Source organism: Sphaeramia orbicularis, chromosome 4 (genome assembly GCF_902148855.1).
Source record: "Sphaeramia orbicularis chromosome 4, fSphaOr1.1, whole genome shotgun sequence".
Taxonomy (NCBI): Eukaryota; Metazoa; Chordata; class Actinopteri; order Kurtiformes; family Apogonidae; genus Sphaeramia; species Sphaeramia orbicularis.
In genome coordinates this window covers 5,548,275-5,568,219 of record NC_043960.1, presented here as the reverse complement: position 1 = coordinate 5,568,219, position 19,945 = coordinate 5,548,275, and the positions used below count along the sequence as shown (strand labels likewise).

At 35.8% G+C, this 19,945-nt stretch overlaps 1 protein-coding gene across 1 annotated transcript in view; it reads left to right on the top strand.

The window, feature by feature from the left end:
• The window catches only part of LOC115417649 (rab GTPase-activating protein 1-like), a 281,857-nt gene that overhangs the window by 89,110 nt on the left and 172,802 nt on the right, over window positions 1-19,945 (top strand). Inside the window, exons 12-13 of the mRNA XM_030131657.1 lie at window positions 5,733-5,825; window positions 8,131-8,281. Coding sequence (XP_029987517.1) covers window positions 5,733-5,825; window positions 8,131-8,281 — 244 coding nt within the window. The remainder of the gene's footprint in view (window positions 1-5,732; window positions 5,826-8,130; window positions 8,282-19,945) is intronic.

The following is a 19,945-nucleotide window of genomic DNA, read 5'->3' as shown; positions in this document are numbered from 1 at the left end:
TGAGATATGACCGGGAATGTTCTCATTCATCTAAACCAAGGGTATCAAACTCATTTTCTTCCGGGGGCCACATTCAGCCCAATTTAATCTGAAGTAAGCCGACCAGTAATATAATAGCATGACAGCCAATAAATAATGACAGCTCCAAATGGTTTTAGTGCAAAAAATGACTTTCAATTATGCCAATATTTACGTTTACAAACTATCCAAACAAAAAGGATGTGAATAACCTGAAAAAAATGCAGTTTGTTAAGAAATATAAGTACAGTTTTATCAATATTCTGCCTCAACTTGGTCATTTATACATATGCATTACAGATCAGATCTACACAGCCGCAAGACATTTAGTAACAGGCAGAATATTGTTAAAATTCCACTTGATTTTCTTTAGACATTTCAGGTTGTTCATATTTGTTCGGGTTATTCACATTTCTTGTTAAAGGATAGTTTGTTAATGTAAACATTTTCATAATTTAATGTTTTTTGCACAAAATCAAAGGGAAAAAAATAGTGTTGTCATTATTTATAGGTTATTATGATATTATTTTTGAGTTCGATGCCCTAACTTGCACTTTGCAAATTCATCCTGCAGGCTGGACTGGAACCTTTAGTGGGCTGGTTTTAGCACCCGGGCCGCATGTCTGACACCTGTGATCTAAACGATCAAATAGAGCTGTTTTTTTTTTTTTTTTTTTGGGTGGACCTGTTTTTACAGGATCACTGATCTGGGAAATAAAATGTTAACAGGTTAGAATAGACTTTGCAGTAATAGGGACATTTTAGGCAAAACTACAAACAGGGGAAGATGGGTAATGTTTCAGTGCCACCCAGCTCATCCTATTGAATAGAGGGTCAAAACACAGTAATGTCCCGTCAGAGAGCGAACTTTAATTGATTGCCATTTCAACATTTATTTCAATAGAAACCAGCTCCTTGTTTTGGATCATCCCTTACGGTCCAACTAATGCAAAAATGAATTTAAAAGTAACTAGAAAAGCACTCGGAGAGCACAGACCTCTGCCAAGGCGGATCAGCCCCCTCCTCCCCCATCACCACTAAAATTTAAACATTTGTTTCTTGTGCCAGAATCAACATTTCCTGAAAATTTCGTCAAAATCCGTCCATAACTTTTTCAGTTATGTTGCGAACTAACCAACAAACAAACAAACCCTGGCAAAAACATAACCTCCTAGGCAGAGGTAAAAATATGGGTCAGTTAGCAACACTAATCTGTCAAACTGTCTCTAAAATGTCCCGTCAGAGAGATTTCGAATACCATGTTTTGACCCTAGAATAGAATAGAGTAGGGTTTTATTTTTTCCATTTGCATTTCTGTCCTTTCTAATATCAATATTGATACCAGTAATGGTGTGTTGCCTGGCTGCGGTGGTCAAATAATCAGGTGACAGCTCAAAATTTTACATTGGTATCACTAAATGAATCTGAATCAATCAATTAATACTGAATTGAATTGATATCAGATTGAATCGAATCGAATCGTGATTAATCGATTCAGAACCTTATGAATCGAAATAGAATCGATTAAGGAAATTGACCATGATACACAGCCCTATGACCCTCTATCCTCTACTAAACTCAAAAATGATTGGGTTTGCCATGTTTGTTTTAAAACTCTTCTTCTTTGCTTGTTGTAACGTCCATCAACATCGTTTTTTTTTTTTTTTGTTCATGTGACTCCAGTTGTGCAGAAAGGTCTTTCCATTGCAGTTTTGCGTGATACACCAATTTTGCTACATCTCAAAAACCACCTTTTGTGAAATTGTCGTTTTTACCATTAAGCAAATTTTTATGCGCAAGTAGGGATGTAACAATATGAAAAATTTCATAGCACGGTTACTGTGACCAAAGTTATCATGGTTATCGTTATTATCGCGGTATAATTGAAATTGTGCTAAAAATGTTCAAAAAGTACTTAAACACACACTGAAATAATTTAACCAAGTTGTATTTAAAAAAACAAAAAACAAATAAATGGCAAAATGTACCTTCTGTTGCAGAAACATTCAAGTATTAACTCTTACTGGTCTGAGCCTATTTAGGCTGTTTTTCACTACTTTTGATTTGGCCTTTATATACTATATAAAGAAATGTTTACTATACCAATGTTTGGGTTTTTTTTTTTTCAGCACAACTTCATTTATATCATCTGCATATTATTTTTTTCACTTTAACCTACTATAAAAACATAAAAGGCCAGAAAACACACAAAAAATATAAAATCCGGTTTGAAAAATGTATATAATTTATTGCATAAATAACACAAAGATGCTTAATGAACCTTTTCAAAGACTGTAAAAGTGAATATTGGTTCCAAATATTAGGTATATAAAATCAAAATTGTAATAAATTAAATCTATACTCATTTGACATAAAAGCAGATATTTACATAGGTTTTTTTTCCTCTAAATGTGCGTTAATCAAACACGGTAATCACGATAATTAGAATTTAAATGGTAATACTAACCGTCTGCAATTTTACCGCCGTTTATCGTTATACCGGTAATCGTTACATCCCTATGTGCAAGTTATATTCGCGCAATTTCAGGGTCAAAAGTGACTAGTGTTGTAGGTTTATGTAACAAAAAGCCTCGTACTACAGATGTCTAGTCATTTTGTTGCATGTGTGTGTTGAACGTGCAGTAGCCGAGTGTGCAGTGTCTGTTCCAGTGGGCGTTTTTTTTTTTTTTTCGTGTGGATCGCTTCATCTCCAGCAGCAGAACAGGCCAGGCAGTCAATTAGCGCTTCTGCATCTAAACATGAGTGGTTCACTGTGCTGATTGCCTCTTGTCTTCTATGCCAACGACCAGACAGGAGGACGGCAGTAATGGAAAGAGTAGGCGCCGCCGCCGCTTCCACCGTTCCACTGCACGGTATCAGACTGAAACTGGGCTGGAGACTCCACATTTCCCTGCTGTGTTTTGTTTTGTTTTGTTTTTTTTCTTTCTTTCCTTGCTGCTGTGTGGTCTCTTAAAGGAAATGTAGACAAAAGCATGTGGACACGTTAAATTCAGGTGTTTCTTTTCTAACGAGTCTGGGATACAAAACAGTAATGACTAATATTATAATATAGTTTTATATTGGGATAAATATCATTGGTTAGTTTGGTTTAAGTTGTTATCTTTGCTTCTAAAATGCCTCAGAGATGGTTTTTACTTAATTTCTCTCAACATTGATTTAATTCTAATTTTTTTTTTTTATATCCATGACTATGATTACGTCCACCAAGGAGGTTATGTTTTTGTCGGCGTTGGCCTGTCTGTCTGTTTGTGTGCAAGATAACTCAAAAAGTTAAGGATGAATTTGGATGAAAATTTCAGGAAATGTTGATACTGGCACAAGGAACAAATGATTAAATTTTGGTGGTGATCGGGGGTGGGGGAGCCAATGATCTGTCTTGGTGGAGGTCTGCGCTCTCCGAGTGCTTCTGGTTTTAAATGTTCCACCTCTAAATTTCTCAAATATTTCTCCTGCTCTGACTGTAAATAATAATTTTCTACCACAGCTAACCATCTACTGTCTTCACATCTCACTGAGGAAGAAAAATCTCCGATTAAACTTTAACAAAATATTGATGTTTTTATCTCAAATCCTCATGAACAGGACATCTTACAGCTGTAGACATGATGTGTCCCAGTATTTCTGTCCATATAGTTTCTAAACATCAATATTTCGTTATAGTTTAATGGAAGATTTTTCTTCCACAGTGAGATGTGAAGAAAGTAGACGGTTAGAAAATTATTGTTTACAGCCAGAACATGAAAATTATTTTAGAAATTTAGAAGTAGAACATTTAAAATCATAGTAATGGATAAAAAAACAACAACAACTAGCAATCAATGTATATAATATTGATGATTTTATACTTTTATATATTTACAAATTACATGGACAAAAATATTGGGACAAATCATGTCTACAGCTGTAAGATGTCCTGTTCATGATGATTTGAAATAAAAACATCAATATTTCCTTGAAGTTTAATGGGAGATTTTTCTTCCTCAGTGAGATGTAAAGAAAGTAAATGGTTAGTTGTGGTAGAAAAGTATTATTTACAGACAGAGCATGAAAAATATTTCTGAAATTTAGAGGAAGAACATGTAAAATCATAGTTACAGATAAAAAAACGACTAGAAAAGCACTTGTAGAGCACAGACCTCCACCGAGGCAGATCAGTGGCCCCTCCACCCCCCCCTACCCCCGATCACCACCAAAATTTAATCATTTGTTCCTTGTGCCAGTATCAACATTTCCTGAAATTTTCATCCAAATCCATCCATAACTTTTTGAGTTATCTTGCACACAGACAGACAGACAGACAAACCAACGGCGACAAAAACATAACCTTCTTGGCGGAGGTAATAATCAATGTTAAGAGAAAGTAAAAACCATCTCTGAGGCATTTTGGAAACAAAGATAACTAGAAAAGCACTCGGAGAGCGCAGACCTCCGCCAAGCGCAAAAATTCCCCACATAATCGGTGATACAAATCCTACATTTATTTTTTAAAATAAAATCCGCCTTCTGGATCAGATCCGGATCAGCCTTTGAAATGTGATAGAGGACCCCATTGTCAATTCCTGAGTTAAATGCCATGAGTTTTGGTCAATAATTAAGCGAGATATTGGGAAACGAAAATTTTGGCCCCATTTACCACAATGTTAACGAAAATTTCAAAGTGATCCAGAATCCAGGATTTCTTCAGGATTACCCCCAAAAGTTAATAATTTCTTCCTTATCCCATTTCCAACAAACCCTGAAAATTTCATCAAAATCTGTCCATAACTTTTTGAGTTATGTTGCACACTAATGGACAGACAAACAAACAGACAGACAAACAAGCCCTGGCAAAAACATAACCTCCTTGGCGGAGGTAACAATTTAAACCAAACTAACCAATGCAGTGATATTTATCCCCAAATAAAACTATATTATATCATTAGTCATTATAGTTTTGTATCCCAGACCCCTGTTAGAAAAGAAACACCTGAATTCAACGTGTCCACATACTTTTGTCCATATAGTGTGAGACGACTGTGATTTTAATCTAGTGTAACATCAATATTTTCTTTACGTTTAGTGGGAGATGTGAAGAAAGTAGATGTTTAGAAAATTATGTACAGTCAAAGCATGAAAAATATTTTAGAAATTTAGAGGTACAACATTTAAAACTAGAAGCACTCGGAGAGCACAAACCTCCGCCAAGGCTGATCAGTGGGCCCCCCCCACCCCCGATCACCACCAAAATTTAATCATTTCTTCCTTATCCCATTTCCAACAAACCCTGAAAATTTCATCCAAATCTGTCCATAACTTTTTGAGTTATGTTGCACACTAATGGACAGACAAACAAACAAACAAACAAACCCTGGCAAAAATATAACCTCCTTGGCAGAGGTAATCATAGTCATGGATAAAAAAAAAAAAAAAAAAAAAAAAAAGCAGAAACGATGTTAAGAGAAATTAAGTCAAAACCATCTCTGAGGCATTTTGGAAACAAAGATAACAATTTAAACCAAACTAACCAATGCAATAATATTTATCCCCAAATAAAACTATATTATATCATTAGTCATTATTGTTTTGGATCCCAGACCCCTGTTAGAAAAGAAACACCCGAATTCAACGTGTCCACATACTTTTGACCATATAGTGTTGATATCCGAGCGTTTCCACTTCAGTAACACGAAAATGTTTTTTGGTTTTTTTTGCAGATAGCGACAATGAAATCCCCAGTGGAACGGGAGATGTTTCCAAAGACTGTCCAGAGAAAATCCTGGAGTCCTGGGGGGATTCCTCACCAGATGGTAAGAAGTCACAATACACTGAAAAATGTACACAGAGACGAAGACGATGGAGAGAAACAGGGAGGAGACGGGTTCAGATACTGTCAACAGTGAACAAAGACCTGATCAAAGTAAATACACATAAAAGTATTTCTGCAATTTAAGGAACACTTGTACAGTTTAACCCATAAAGACCCAAACATCCACCTGTAACCAAAACCATCTACTGACCTAAACTGTTTAATACCTGTTGATCCACTAATCCTGTTAATACATGTAAATGTGGATGGACCCACTCTGTTTATGTTCAGTTTATGATAGATTTACTGAAAAAGTCACTTTTTCTGCAGTTTTCTCTGTTTTTTTATATTATCACCCTCAACTTTAATCTGAGCTTTAACGAACATCTACATGATCAGTGAATTTAATATAGGATAATATCCAATGTTCACCGAAGAAAATGCAAAGTACAAAGAACAGTATTGTAATAAATGGTGATAAATCACTTAGAAAAGGTTAAATAGAAAGAAAAATGAATTTGAGAAGTGACACCAAAATAGCACTGGGTCTGTATGAGGTAATCTGATATGAAGTGCAAAATGTTGATTAAGATGCGAAAACTGAAGACACACACATCCAATACTTCTTTCTTTCTTTCTTTCTTTCTTTCTTTCTTTCTTTCTTTCTTTCTTTCTTTCTTTCTTTCTGTCTGTCTGTCTTTTCTGTCTGTCTTTCAGTCTCTGTCTTTCTTTTCTTTTTTCTGTCTGTCTTTTCTGTCTGTCTTTCAGTCTCTTTCTTTCTTTTCTTTTTTCTGTCTGTCTTTCAGGCTGTCTTTCTTTCTTTTTTCTGTCTTTCGTTCTTTCTTTCTTTCTTTCTTTCTGTCTTTTGTTCTTTCTTTTTTCTGTCTTTCTTTCTGTTCGTTCTTTCTTTCATTGGTTCTTTCTTTCTTTCTGTCTGTCTTTCGTTCTTTCTTTCTTTTGTTCTTTCTTCTGTCTTTCTTTCTTTACTTCGTTACAGACACAGGCGAAATTGAACAGCAGATTTGTCTGTTTTGCTGTCTTTCGTTCTTTCTTTCTTTTTCTTTCTTTCGTTCTTTCTTTTTCTTTTTCTTTCGTTCTCTTTCATTCTTTCTTTTTTCTGTCTTTCTTTCTGTCTTTCGTTCTTTCTTTCTTTCTTTCTGTCTGTCTTTTGTTCTTTCTTTCTTTTGTTCTTTCTTCTGTCTTTCTTTCTTTACTTCGTTACAGACAGGCGAAATTGAACAACAGATTTGTCTGTTTTACTGTCTTTCATTCTTTCTTTTTCTTTCTTTCGTTCTTTCTTTCTTTTTGTTTCTCTTTCTTTCTTTCGTTCTTTCTTTCATTCTTTCTTTTTTCTGTCTTTCTTTCTGTCTTTCGTTCTTTCTTTCTTTCTTTCCTTCCTTTGTTACAGACACAGGCGAAATTGAACAACAGATTTGTCTGTTTTTCCATTCGCTTTCACAGGCTGTTTGTTTGCTCTTGCATCAGCACAATAAAGCGAAATAGTTTATTGTGAAATTGCTTTCACATGGCCTCAATAAATACATTATGATGGCTTTTCAAGCATCATTAAAAAAAGCTGACAGTGTGTTTTCGGGGGCAGATATTTGCTCTTGCGGGGGGGCTGAGTGTGCATGGCAGCACTGCAGTTAATGCCGCTGCTCTTCTGACCCTCAGTTTCCTATAATGTGCTGTTCTGCGCTACAGTCGGTACAGATCGAAGCGATATGGGCTGCGCTCCGTCTGTAATTCACACTTTTAATACCAAATTTCAGTGCATTTAAAGGTAGTGAACCTTGAGTTATTGTAGTCAAGATTAAGTGAATCATAGCAGCAGTCTGTGGGTGTAATGCGTCGGTGCAACATGAAGTTTTCATGGTGTTTCTCTCTGTAATAGATTGACTGGTTTAAATACTGCCATCCCACGTGTTGCAGTAATGCCCGAAGGACTTCATTAGAAAACACTTACCAAATCTGTCCAGCTGCAACACAAATTAATTTTAACATTAAAGTGCATGAATTGCTGCTGCTACTCCAAAGAGATTGACATGTGCACTAAATTCTGCTGTAGTTTATTCTTTATGCTGCTTATTTATTTTTATATTCTATTCTATTTTTGCCTCTTTTTTTTTTTTTTTTTTTTTTTTTTTTTTATGCACGGCATTTAACAAGGTGAGAGAAACAGTATCTCAGTTCTCTGTATGTTCTGTACACCTAGTGAATTGGCAATAAAGAATCTTTGAATGTTTGATTTGCTAAAAGGGATTTTAATACAAGTGTAAAATGGAACTGTTCTGCGTTTGCGTCAGGCACGGAAACCTGTCCAGTCGTCCGAAGGGTTTGCCCTCGCTGGTTCGCAGTGGCATTCCTGAGCCACTCAGAGCTGAAGTCTGGCAGCTGCTGGCCGGTTGCCACGACAACCATGACCTGCTTGAGCACTACCGCATTCTCATCACCAAGGTAAATGAACACGCACATAATGAAAGAGGTGCTTGAAAAAGTTGGGAACGTATGCAGAATGACGCATGCGTTTGGTGGCTCAGTTCAATAAAATGCATTAACCTCAGGCTGAAAAATGTGGATCACATACGAACCAAACGGTTTTGAGTTTTTTTTTGTGTTTTTATTGATTTTAATTTTGTGTTTTGTTTTGGATTTTTTTTTTTTTAGATTCAGATATATTCTCCATGCACTACAAAAGAAAAATATACTATACATGAGCAGTTTACAACCGTTTGCAAGAATAAACAAACAAATTCAACATTTCACAACAAAACATGTAACTACACCTACAGAACACACCCCTCTACCCCCCTCAGTTAATTTTACTTGGTGGTGTGCACTTTGGTGTGTGCACTGTCTAAAATACTTCAGACTTCTGTGGAGGAGGGGTCTTGGTGGTATTTTTTAAGGGGATATATGTCAGATTTCTACTTGAACCCTTTTAAGACGGTTGTGTCTCTGGCGCCACATTTTCATTGAAATTATCATAACTCCTTATCCGTTTGCCCTATGAGAATATTCCAATGACATCTGAAAGCTGAGGTTCAGAGCTTTTCATTACTATATAACATATAACGGTGAAGACCTGCATTGTCTGAGGGGGAGGGGTGGAAATGGGCGGAGCAGAAAGGAGAAGACCAGAGTAGGTGTGGTCACTGACACATGTATTACTGTTAGCAGTGTTTTAACAAGGTTTTAGCTGCAGTTTTGCTTTGAATTTTGTAAATAATTGTATTTAATAGTGATAGTGCTATTTTGGAGGTGTTTGACTAGTGTGATTTGCTGAGTTTTGGTGGAGTTTTTACTGTTTTTATCCGTATTTTTCTGGTTCTACCTACCTACCTACCTACCTACCTACCTACCTATCTATCTATCTATCTATCTATCTATCTATCTATCTATCTATCTATCTATCTATCTATCTATCTGTCTATCTGTCTATCTGTCTATCTGTCTATCTGTCTGTCTATCTGTCTGAATGTATCCAGAGCAGAAAGAGATGCAGTGTCTGTAAAAGAAGCCGATCATGGATGTTTTTGTGTATCACACAGAATAAAAATGACTAGAAATATGGAAAAATATGAAGCTATAACACAGACACAGAGTGAGCTAGACAAACAAAAATGTTTGAGCACAAGGAAAATAGTTACAAGTTTATTTCTGTAATCGTATGAAATTTTGTCCTGAACATTTACAGTTCTTTTTCTTAGTAAATATGATAATGGTGGGGTTTTACCAACTTTTAGTCTGTTTAAACACCTCTTAGGTTGGTTTTACTATACTTTAGTCGAGTTTAACAGTCATTTAGTGGGGTTTAGCATCTTTTAGTCTGGGTTTATTGTACTTTAGTCGAGTTTAACTGTCCTTTAGTTTGGTTTTGTTGCACTTTAATTTCATTTAACTGTCCTCTAGTTGGGTTTAGCATCTTTTAGTTTGGGTTTATTACCTCCGCCAAGGAGGTTATGTTTTTGCCAGGGTTTGTTTGTTTGTTTGTCTGTCTGTTTGTTTGTTTGTCTGTCCGTTAGTGTGCAACATAACTCAAAAAGTTATGGACAGATTTGGATGAAATTTTTAGGGTTTGTTGGAAATGGGATAAGGAAGAAATGATTAAATTTTGGTGGTGATCGGGGGTGGGGGGCCCCACGGGGGGGGGGCCACTGATCAGCCTTGGCGGAGGTCTGCGCTCTCCGAGTGCTTCTAGTTGTACTTTAGTTTTGTTTAACTGTCCTCTAGTTGGATTTAGCATCTTTTAGTTTGGGTTTATTGTACTTTAGTTTTGTTTAACTGTCCTCTAGTTGGATTTAGCATCTTTTAGTTTGCTTTTTATTGTACTTTAGTCTAGTTTAACCGTCCTTTAGTTGGATTTAGCATCTTTTAGTTTGGGTTCATTGTACTTCAGTCTAGTTTAACTGTCCTCTAGTTGGGTTTAGCATCTTTTAGTTTGGGTTTATTGTACTTTAGTCTAGTTTAACTGCCCTTTAGTTTGGTTTTGTTGCACTTTAGTTTTGTTTAACTGTCCTCTAGTTGGATTTAGCATCTTCTAGCTTGCTTTTATTGTACTTTAGTCTAGTTTAACCATCCTTTAGTTGGGTTTAGCATCTTTTAGTTTGGGTTTATTGTACATTAGTCTAGTTTAATTGTCCTTTAGTTGGGTTTAGCATCTTTTAGTTTGGGTTTATTATACTTCAGCCTAGTTTAACTGTCCTTTCGTGGGGTTTAGCATCTTTTCGATTGGTTTTCTTGTACTTTAGTCTAGTTTAACTGTTCTTTAGTGGGATTTAGCATCTTTTAGTTTGGGTTTATTGTACTTCAGTCTTGTTTACCCAGATTTAAAGCTGGTTTAACCATCAAATAGATTGGTTTTACAATCTTTTAGACTTGTTTTACCAAATTTTAAATACAGAAAATGGAGGGGATTTGTGGTTTTACTGTGGCTGTTTTCCGTCTGAAAACACAGCTGCGCTAACACAGCTGCGCTAACACAGCTAAGCTAACACAGCTAAGCTAACACAGCTAAGCTAACACAGCTATAATGCAAACTATCAGCTGAAGCAGCACGTGAACATTATTTTTAGGGACTGTTAAAATAAGTGTCTGTGAGTTTTAGCTTGAAGAACAAATTTTTGATACCGTAATACAGATGTGTGTAAACAATGAGCTTTATACTTTATTCAGTGACTCATACACACTTCTCTGCCGTTGACAGGTTGGAGTATCAATACTACATGTAATCCCTTTCAGTGGAAATCAGATGAGTTGTGTAAATGGTAATGATGTAACAGCATAGTGATAATAATGTATCTAAGGGCACCTACATCCCCAAACTGCCTTTATCATTATGGCTGTTCCTCTGAACCCTTGTCATGTTGGAGAACAATCTCATTTGGCTGTGACATTTAACTGCACACAGTACAGTCTCAGGACTCCTGGGGTTTCAGTCGCTCTTTGACCTCTAACCGTTACACTGCTGGGCTTTCTTCGGTTCTGCATTGATACACGATCTGTTAAAACACAGTTGGAACAAACTCTCGTGCATTCTCCTGTTGGATCTGTCGTTTTTAATCAGTTGCAGGAGTCAAAGCTCACAGATAAATGCGACAGCTCTGACTCTGATGATACATTTAATATTGAAATATACTAATAAACCAGCTGAAGTAGGTTCATGTAAGATAAGAAAAACAGGAAATGATTTTTGTTGTGAGCTGTAAACTTGAAAAAATGCACTGCTTTATTTAACTTTATATATAGACATTAACTTTCTGCCTATTACTACCCTAATTTCATGTTATCTGCAGCACTGTGCAAAGGTTTTACTCCGATTATGTTTGTTGGTTTAGCAAATTTGTAATGACCACACATATGCATTTGTCTCTGTATTAACTTAACATGTCTTTAACCCTTTTTTTTTAGACAATGATATTTAATGCATTAATTTCTGATGTTTTATACCAGATTCCATTCAGCACATGAACAAAATAATCAACAAATCATAGTAAAATGTCAACAAAATTGAATAAAAATCAACATAATGAATAAAGTAATCGACAAAGTAAGTAAAAATTATCAAAATAGTCAACGAAAATGAACAAAATAATCAACAAATCATAGTAAAATGTCAACAAAATTGAACAAAAATGAACATAACTTCCTGAGCCTAGGAAAGTAAATGTTTTGGCTTTTTTTTTTTTTTTTTTTTTTACATTAAATAATTGTCTTGATTGTAAAAGGCATAATGCAACAGTTTTTCAGATACGATTTTTTATTTTTATTGTATTTTTTTATGGAATGTCCTTTGCAGTGGACAGGATTTTTTTTTAAGTAAACCTGTAAAGCTCTTGTCCCCTACAGAGGACAAAAATACATTGCTGGGTCTCAGGAGGATAATAAACAAAATGAATAAACTAATCGACAAAGTGAGTAAAAATGATCAGTCAAACAAAAATGAACAAAACAATCAACAAATCATTGGGAAACCTCAACATATTGAACAAAAATGAAAATATTAATGAAGAAAATGAATAAAAATGAACAAAATAGTCAGCAAATTGAATAAAATAACGAACAAATTGAACAAAAATGAACATAATGAATATAATGAATAAACTAATTGACAAAGTGAGTAAAAATTATCAAAATAGTCAACGAAAATGAGCAAAATAATCAACAAATCATAGTAAAAAGTCAACAAAATTTAGCAAAAATGAACATAATCAACAAAATGAATAAACTAATCGACAAAGTGAGTAAAAATGATCAGTCAACAAAAATGAACAAAGTAATTAACAAATCATAGTAAAATGTCAACAAAATTGAACAAAAATGAATATAATGAATAAACTAATTGACAAAGTGAGTAAAAATGATCAAAATAGTCAACGAAAATAAACAAAATAATTAACAAATCATAGTAAAATGTCAACCAAACTGAACAAAAATGAACATAATGAACAAAATGAATAAACTAATCGACAAAGTGAGTAAAAATGATCAGTCAACAAAAATGAACATAATGAATAAACTAATTGACAAAGTGTGTAAAAATTATAAAACAGTCAACAAAAATGAACAAAATAATCAACAAAACAAAGTAAAATGTCAACAAAATTGAACAAAAATGAACATAATATTGAACAAAATGAATGAACTAATCGACAAAGTGAGTAAAAATGATCAGTCAACAAAAACGAACAAAATAATCAACAAATCATAGCAAAATGTCAACAAAAGTGAACAAAAATGAATAATATAATCAGGTTTCATTCAACACATGTCAGATGTTTCTAATAGTTTGTGCTGCTTCTTGTCATGGGGTCAGAGGTCACACTAAATTATAACTTTACCCTTTACAACCCGTTTACCTCAGTTTTTTGTGTGTCTTTTAAGACTGTGCACATATTTCCTGTATTTTCTTGTTGTGTCTGAAGCAAAGAGACTGAGAAATGCATACGTCTTCAACCCTTTTGTTCAGACAATTTGAGATTTAATGCATTAATTTCTGATGTTTTATACCAGGTTTCATTCAACACACGAACCAAATAATCAACAAATCATAGGTAAACATCAACATATTGAACAAAAATGAACATATTTATGAAGAAAATGAATAAAAATGAACAAAACAGTCAGCAAAGTAAATAAAATAATGAAATAGAAAAGCACTTGGAGAGCGCAGACCTCCGCCAAGCCCCCCCTCCCCCTGATCACCCCAAAATTTAACAAACAAACAAACCCCGATGAAAACATAAACTCCACTGTTCCTTGGCGGGGGTAAAAAAAATTGAACAAAAATGAATAAAATAATCAGGTTTCATTCAACACATGTCAGATGTTTCTAATTGTTTGTACCGCTTCTTGTCATGGGGTCAGAGGTCAAACTAAATAATAACTTTAACCTTTACGAGACATTTAGTTCAGTTTTTTGTGTGTTTTTGTAAGGCTGTGCACATATTTCCTGTATTTTCTTTTCGTATCTGAAGCGAAAGAAACTGACAAATACATACGCCTGCCCGTTTCAACCCTGCTCGGACTCGTGCACAGTACTGTACATTAAACGGTCGCCGTAGACGTTCTAATTATTGCGGTCCACGGTCGAGCGAAACAGCATTACTGGAGGAAGGAGGTGGTATAAGCACACAACAGAGACAGAGCTTCTGACTTTTATGGATAATACAATAGTCTTTCTCTTTTACCCCGCAGAGATTGGTGCAACTACCTGCCACAATCAATAAGCACAGAAGGAGGTTGGATAGATGTAAGGAAGGAAACTGAGAGAGGGAGGAATGTGGACTCATAAATACGAGCTTGTAGCCACTGAGGGAAAATGAGAGAGAAGGAATGCGCATAAACGTCAAGTCCGCTGGCAGATTTCTCGCTCCTCAGTCCCATATTTTAGTCGTCTATCACCGACTGTGTAAATTTCTCCCTTTGTCCCGTTCGCGTTATTTGTCGTTTCCCTTTCGCTGCACTTTTTTCCCCCCTCCTCCCCAGTTTTCAAGGTGCCATTTCTGTTAATTCCCCCCCGCCCCCCTTCCTTTGTTTCCTCTTCTTTGACTCTTCGTACATTTACGATCCGTCCCGTCCCTGCTTCTTTTTTCTCTTGCGTAAGAAGACCACGCTTCTGTAGTTCAGCTCATTTTATTCCCGTTCTGCTGAATAGGCCACGCCCACATCCTCTGTTTTTGTCGGAGTAGTGATGGTATTGATAGGCGGGTGGCCCGGGCTATTAATAGCTGAACTAAATGAATGGAACTGAGGAAAGATGGAGGGGTGAGGGAAAGGGAAGCGAGTGACAGCCGAGGCCAGGGTGATGTGGAGCTTATTAATGTCGTCTGGGCTCGGTGACAATATTAATGCTGATTGAATTCTAAGTAATTTTACTGTCGCCCTTATGAAAGAGGTATCACCGCTGTGTATCAGCAGTGGTTCCTGACAGATGTACCAGTGACTCAGAGCTGGCGCGTGTTAAACCGTGTACAGTTCTTCTACTTTTAAACATATAATTAAAGCGCACTTTCTTTTTTTTTTTTTCAGTCGCAGAAATATGTAAGATAATAATAACCGACTGTTAGGCAAATATCAGTTTGATTTTACTGCTCAAAAAGATGTTTAAGTTTTATGATTCCTGAAACCCCCACCCCACCCCACCCCACACCCCATTCTGGATGTTCTAAAATGCCGTGTGGGGAGGGGGGGGGGTCTCATTATGTACCGCATAAAACACCTGTTCGTAGGCTCAGTACTGTAGTATGTGAGGACCAGGCAAAGAGATGCATTAACCCACTGAATAGAATAGAATAGAAAAGAATAGAAAAGAGTAGAAAAGAGTAGAATACAATAGCATAGAATAGAATAGAGTAGCATAGCATACAAAAGAATAGAAAAGAGTAGAATAGAATAAAATAGCATAGCATAGAATAGAATAGCATAGAATAAAATAGCATAGCATAGAAAAGAATAGAATAGAATAGAGTAGCATAGCATAGAATAAAGTAGCATATCATAGCATAGAATAGCATAGAATAAAATAGCATAGCATACAAAAGAATAGAAAAGAGCAGAATAGAATAGCACACAATAAAATGGCATAGAATAGAATAGAGTAGCATAGCATAGAATAGCATAGAATAAAATAGCATAGCATAGAATAGAATAGAGTAGCATAGCATAGAATAGCATAGAATAAAATAGCATAGCATAGAATAGAATAGAGTAGCATAGCATAGAATAGCATAGAATAAAATAGCATAGCATAGAATAGAATAGAGTTGCATAGCATAGAATAAAATAGCATAGCATACAAAAGAATAGAAAAGAGCAGAATAGAATAGCATGGAATAGAATGGAGTAGCATAGCATTGAATAACATGGAGTAAAATAGCATAGCATAGCATAGAAAAGAATAGAATAGCTTGGGCATGCACAACCACATTCTTTTCAATGCAAACATCCGGTAGTGGAACCTGTTGTACTGAATTTACCCCTTTTATTTATCATTTATTATAGTAACTTTCACTTTATTTGGATATTCAAAACTACACAGTTAATGGGGGGTAGAAATAGAATGTGGTGTAAATGGGTGTAAAACCAGCACGCTGCGTGCTGTACCAAATTTACCTGCGTAGTGAGCATGTGCAAAAACACTGGAAGTACAAAAATAATACGGGGGTAAAAATTGTACGTGACACCTAACTTTTCTGAGGTGATGATTTTTTTGTATCAAATGTACGATGTGGCAGCACCACCATTTTAACAATATTCTGACTGTTGCTAAATGTTTTGTGTATTTGTTGATCCGTTCTGTTATGCATATATATAAATGATAAGTTGAGCCATAATATTGTTAAAATTGCAGTTAATGTTCTTTAGACATCTCGGGTTATTTGCATTTTCTTTAGAAATGTCAGTTTTTTCAGGTTATTCATAAAGAATGTAAATATTTTCATAATTTTTTTGCACAAAAACAAAGAGAAAAAGTTGGAATTGTCATTATTATTATTATTATTGTTATTATTATTTCTTTTTTTTTTTTTTCATTATGCTATTATTTTACTGGTCTGGTCCATTTCAGGTCAAAATGTACTGACTGTGGAACCTGAACTAAAATGACTTTGACACCCCCGTCTTATTCTAGTGTTAACACAGCAGTAAAATGAAGTGTGCAGAGGCCTGGTATTACAGACGGTACCTGTGGAAACAAACGTGTACTCATTTATTCTCATAATTCAGCGACACCAGCTGCGTGCATGGAGCCGAACAGTTGATCAAAGCGGTTAATTTGATTCGCTCCGTGTATTTCGTGTTTAGTTCACAGGGGAAAAAAATATTGACCTTCTGTTTGTATTATTTTCCGAACCTATAAATCACGTTGGTATTCTCTAAAATTACGTGGTGACCTCTTGGTGGATTTGTTCCCAAGGTGAGAAGCACCGGGTTAGACTTAGTGAGCGTTTAGCAGCATATGGCCCATGGCAGGTCGGCTTCATATCAGAGATCGCAAGTGTCATGTTCTGTGTTGTACTGCTCTCATTTACAGTCATCACACACCAAGTCACAAACACACGCCGTCTCACACACACACACACACACACACACACACACCGTGGCCTCGGGGCATCTGAGGCATTCACAAATAACTCTTTTCTCGGCTGGCGCAGCGCTGTGTTTGAGCTGGAGGTTTGGAGGGGGGGGCGGTTTGCTAGTGACATTTGAACAACCTTTTCGTCTCCCCAGAGCCGAACAAGCCCAAGGTGTGTTACCACGCTTGAACCCACAGCTTAAAAAAGCCCGGCCAGCTATTTCCAAGCCACTGTTTCCAAAGAGCAGTTTCACTCACAGCCCAGGCAGTGAGTTAACAGAGGTCACGATCTCTTCACAGGTACGACGGCTGTAATCGGAAGCCACGGAGCGGTTCCGCTTCAGTGGGCCGCAGATAGCCTCGCACTGAATGAAACAAAGGAGATTGTGTCGCAAAAACAGTTGGTCTTCTCTCAGCTTTACATTAGCTAATATTTACCTGAGGCGGAACCAGACTTTTGGAGGATGTTATCTAGACCGGTGGTTCTCAGCTGGTCTGGATCCAGGACCCATGATCACCTCTAAATCGCTACTTTTCCACTGACCCTGAAATTGCACGAATATAATTTGCACATAAAAATTTACCTAAAGAAAAAACAACAATTTCGCCAAAAGTCTCATTTTTTGACTAAAAGTTGTTACACTGGCAAGAGTTGGTTTTTCAGGTGTAGTGCAATTGGAATATCACGCAAAACTGCAATGGAAAGACCTTTTTCTGCAACTAGAGTCACGTGAATAAAAAACAAAACGGATGTTGACAGATGTTACAACAAGCGAAGAAGAAGAGTTTTAAAACAAACATGGTGCGTTATGTGTGGACACACCAGGAAACTGAATCATTTTTTTATTTAGTACGGGATAGAGGGTTAATATATAATAACTAGAAAAGCACTCAGAGAGCGCAGACCTCCACCAAGGCGGACCCCCACCCCCTGGGTCACCACCAAAATTTAATCATTGGTCCCTTAAGCCAGTATCAATATTTCCTGAAAATTTCATCAAAATCCTTCCATAACATTTTGAGTTATCTTGCTAACCGACAAACAAACAAACAAACAAACAAACAAACCCCCATGAAAACATAACCTCCTTGGTGGAGGTAATCATGAATATATCTGTAAATCAACACGATATTTACGTTTATCGCCGTGTTTATGGAATGACTTCTCATGTCATCTCGCCGTAATAATGATAATAATAATAATAATAATAATAATAATAATAATAATAATAATAATAATAATTTTTTGACATTTAGTAAATATCAGTAAAATGTTGTGGAGATGTCTGATGGAAAAGCGACTAGAAACAAGCCACAACCCACATTGATAAAAGTTAAACTTCTGAAATTTATTTAATAAAAACATGGTGTGTTTTGAACCGGAGATAATCCAGAATATCCCAGTATGAAAACACAGAAGACAAGTTTAATGATAAACCAAACTGACCAGCAGGTGGCAACAATAAGTATGGAAATATTCCCTTTAACGCTCAGTTAGGTATATTTTAACCAAAACTGAAAAGTGTTAAAGGTTAAAAATTAAAAGTGCGTTTCTGTGACCCGTGACCCACTGAAAACATGTATGCGACCCACCAGTTGAGAATCACTGATCTCGACTGCATGAAACTAACTTTATTCCAACAACAAGGAGATGCAGAATATAAAACAGACGATGCATTTTCAGTCTCTGACAGCCTCTCAGGCTAATGCCAGGAAATAGACATGGTCCAACATGCTAGCATAGCAGCAGATGCATGTGTGGGTTAGTATGTCAAGAAATATTAAATAAAGCACAAATGATAAATATAATTGACCATTTTTTGCCTGTTGAACCATGTGTTGTATCTTGGAGCTGTTATGTCTCTGTGTTCATCTCGCATTAACCCATAATGCATTTCTGCTCTGGTCATGTGATCCACACATAAAATTAACTTTATAAAGCGTTAATTACAAACCCAACATTACTGGATATGTTTTAACCTTTACCAATGTTACTGTTTTTATAATGCTATTCTTGACTCTTTTTTTTTTTTTAAATTATCATTACTTTAATGACTTTATAAACTCAACACATTAAATAAATTCACCAAACTGTCTCTGTTTGTTCCAGGTTGGATTTATATTTAGTTAAAGGTAACATTAATCTTATTTTTGCCCTTGTTTTTTTTATTTTATTTGGTTTGGTCACTATATATGTTCCTTCCTGTGTCATTGTGTTTGTTCACTTGAGTTGTATAAACCATTTAAGCAAATGGTTTATACAACACATTATTTTGTAGCCTTTAGCTTAGCATTAGCGATTCAATTAAATATATCTAGTAACTTTTTTTCATAATCTGCCTTTTAGGTGTAATATCCTGCTGTTTTCTCCAGGCTATATTAAGGGGAAGGGCTTAGAGAATATGCATTTGATATAGTCCACTTAATCAGATCAGATTCCTTTTTCTTGTCGAGCATTGTATCAAATCACCGTTCACTGATGCATACTTACCTGAACATGCAGGAGGATTGTACATCAGATATCATGTAGACAAAAACATCCCTGCATACTTTTCAGAATATACAAAAACGGCCATAACCCATATGGTCTGTCCTGTTAGTGTTGTGTTTTGACTGCAGCTTAAAGGTAATTAAAGCCATATTTTGAAGTACGGTTAAGTTTAATAATAATATTGTTTTTCCGAAATTGAAAATGTGCAAACTTTTGAGCTCGTCCATTTTACAGGAATTCCTACTGAAGACGAGAAAAAAAAGCCCGATTCGTAACGAGCTTAGCAGTGACATTTTAAGACTGCACACTATGTCAATGTAATCAAATGTAGTATCAACACAAAGCCTGGTTGGAATAATACGACACCCACGCTTCATAATCTACACGGGTCTGTGGAAGTTATCACCATGGCGATGCTGTCTCTTTATACTTTGTGTCTTAACACTGTGTTGTAGTTCATTAAGTACTTGCTATTTGGATAATTGAACATAGCTGCTTATGAATACACAACTCCAGATTCTACCTTTAAAACAACTGCTGCAGCCATGACGGTGAA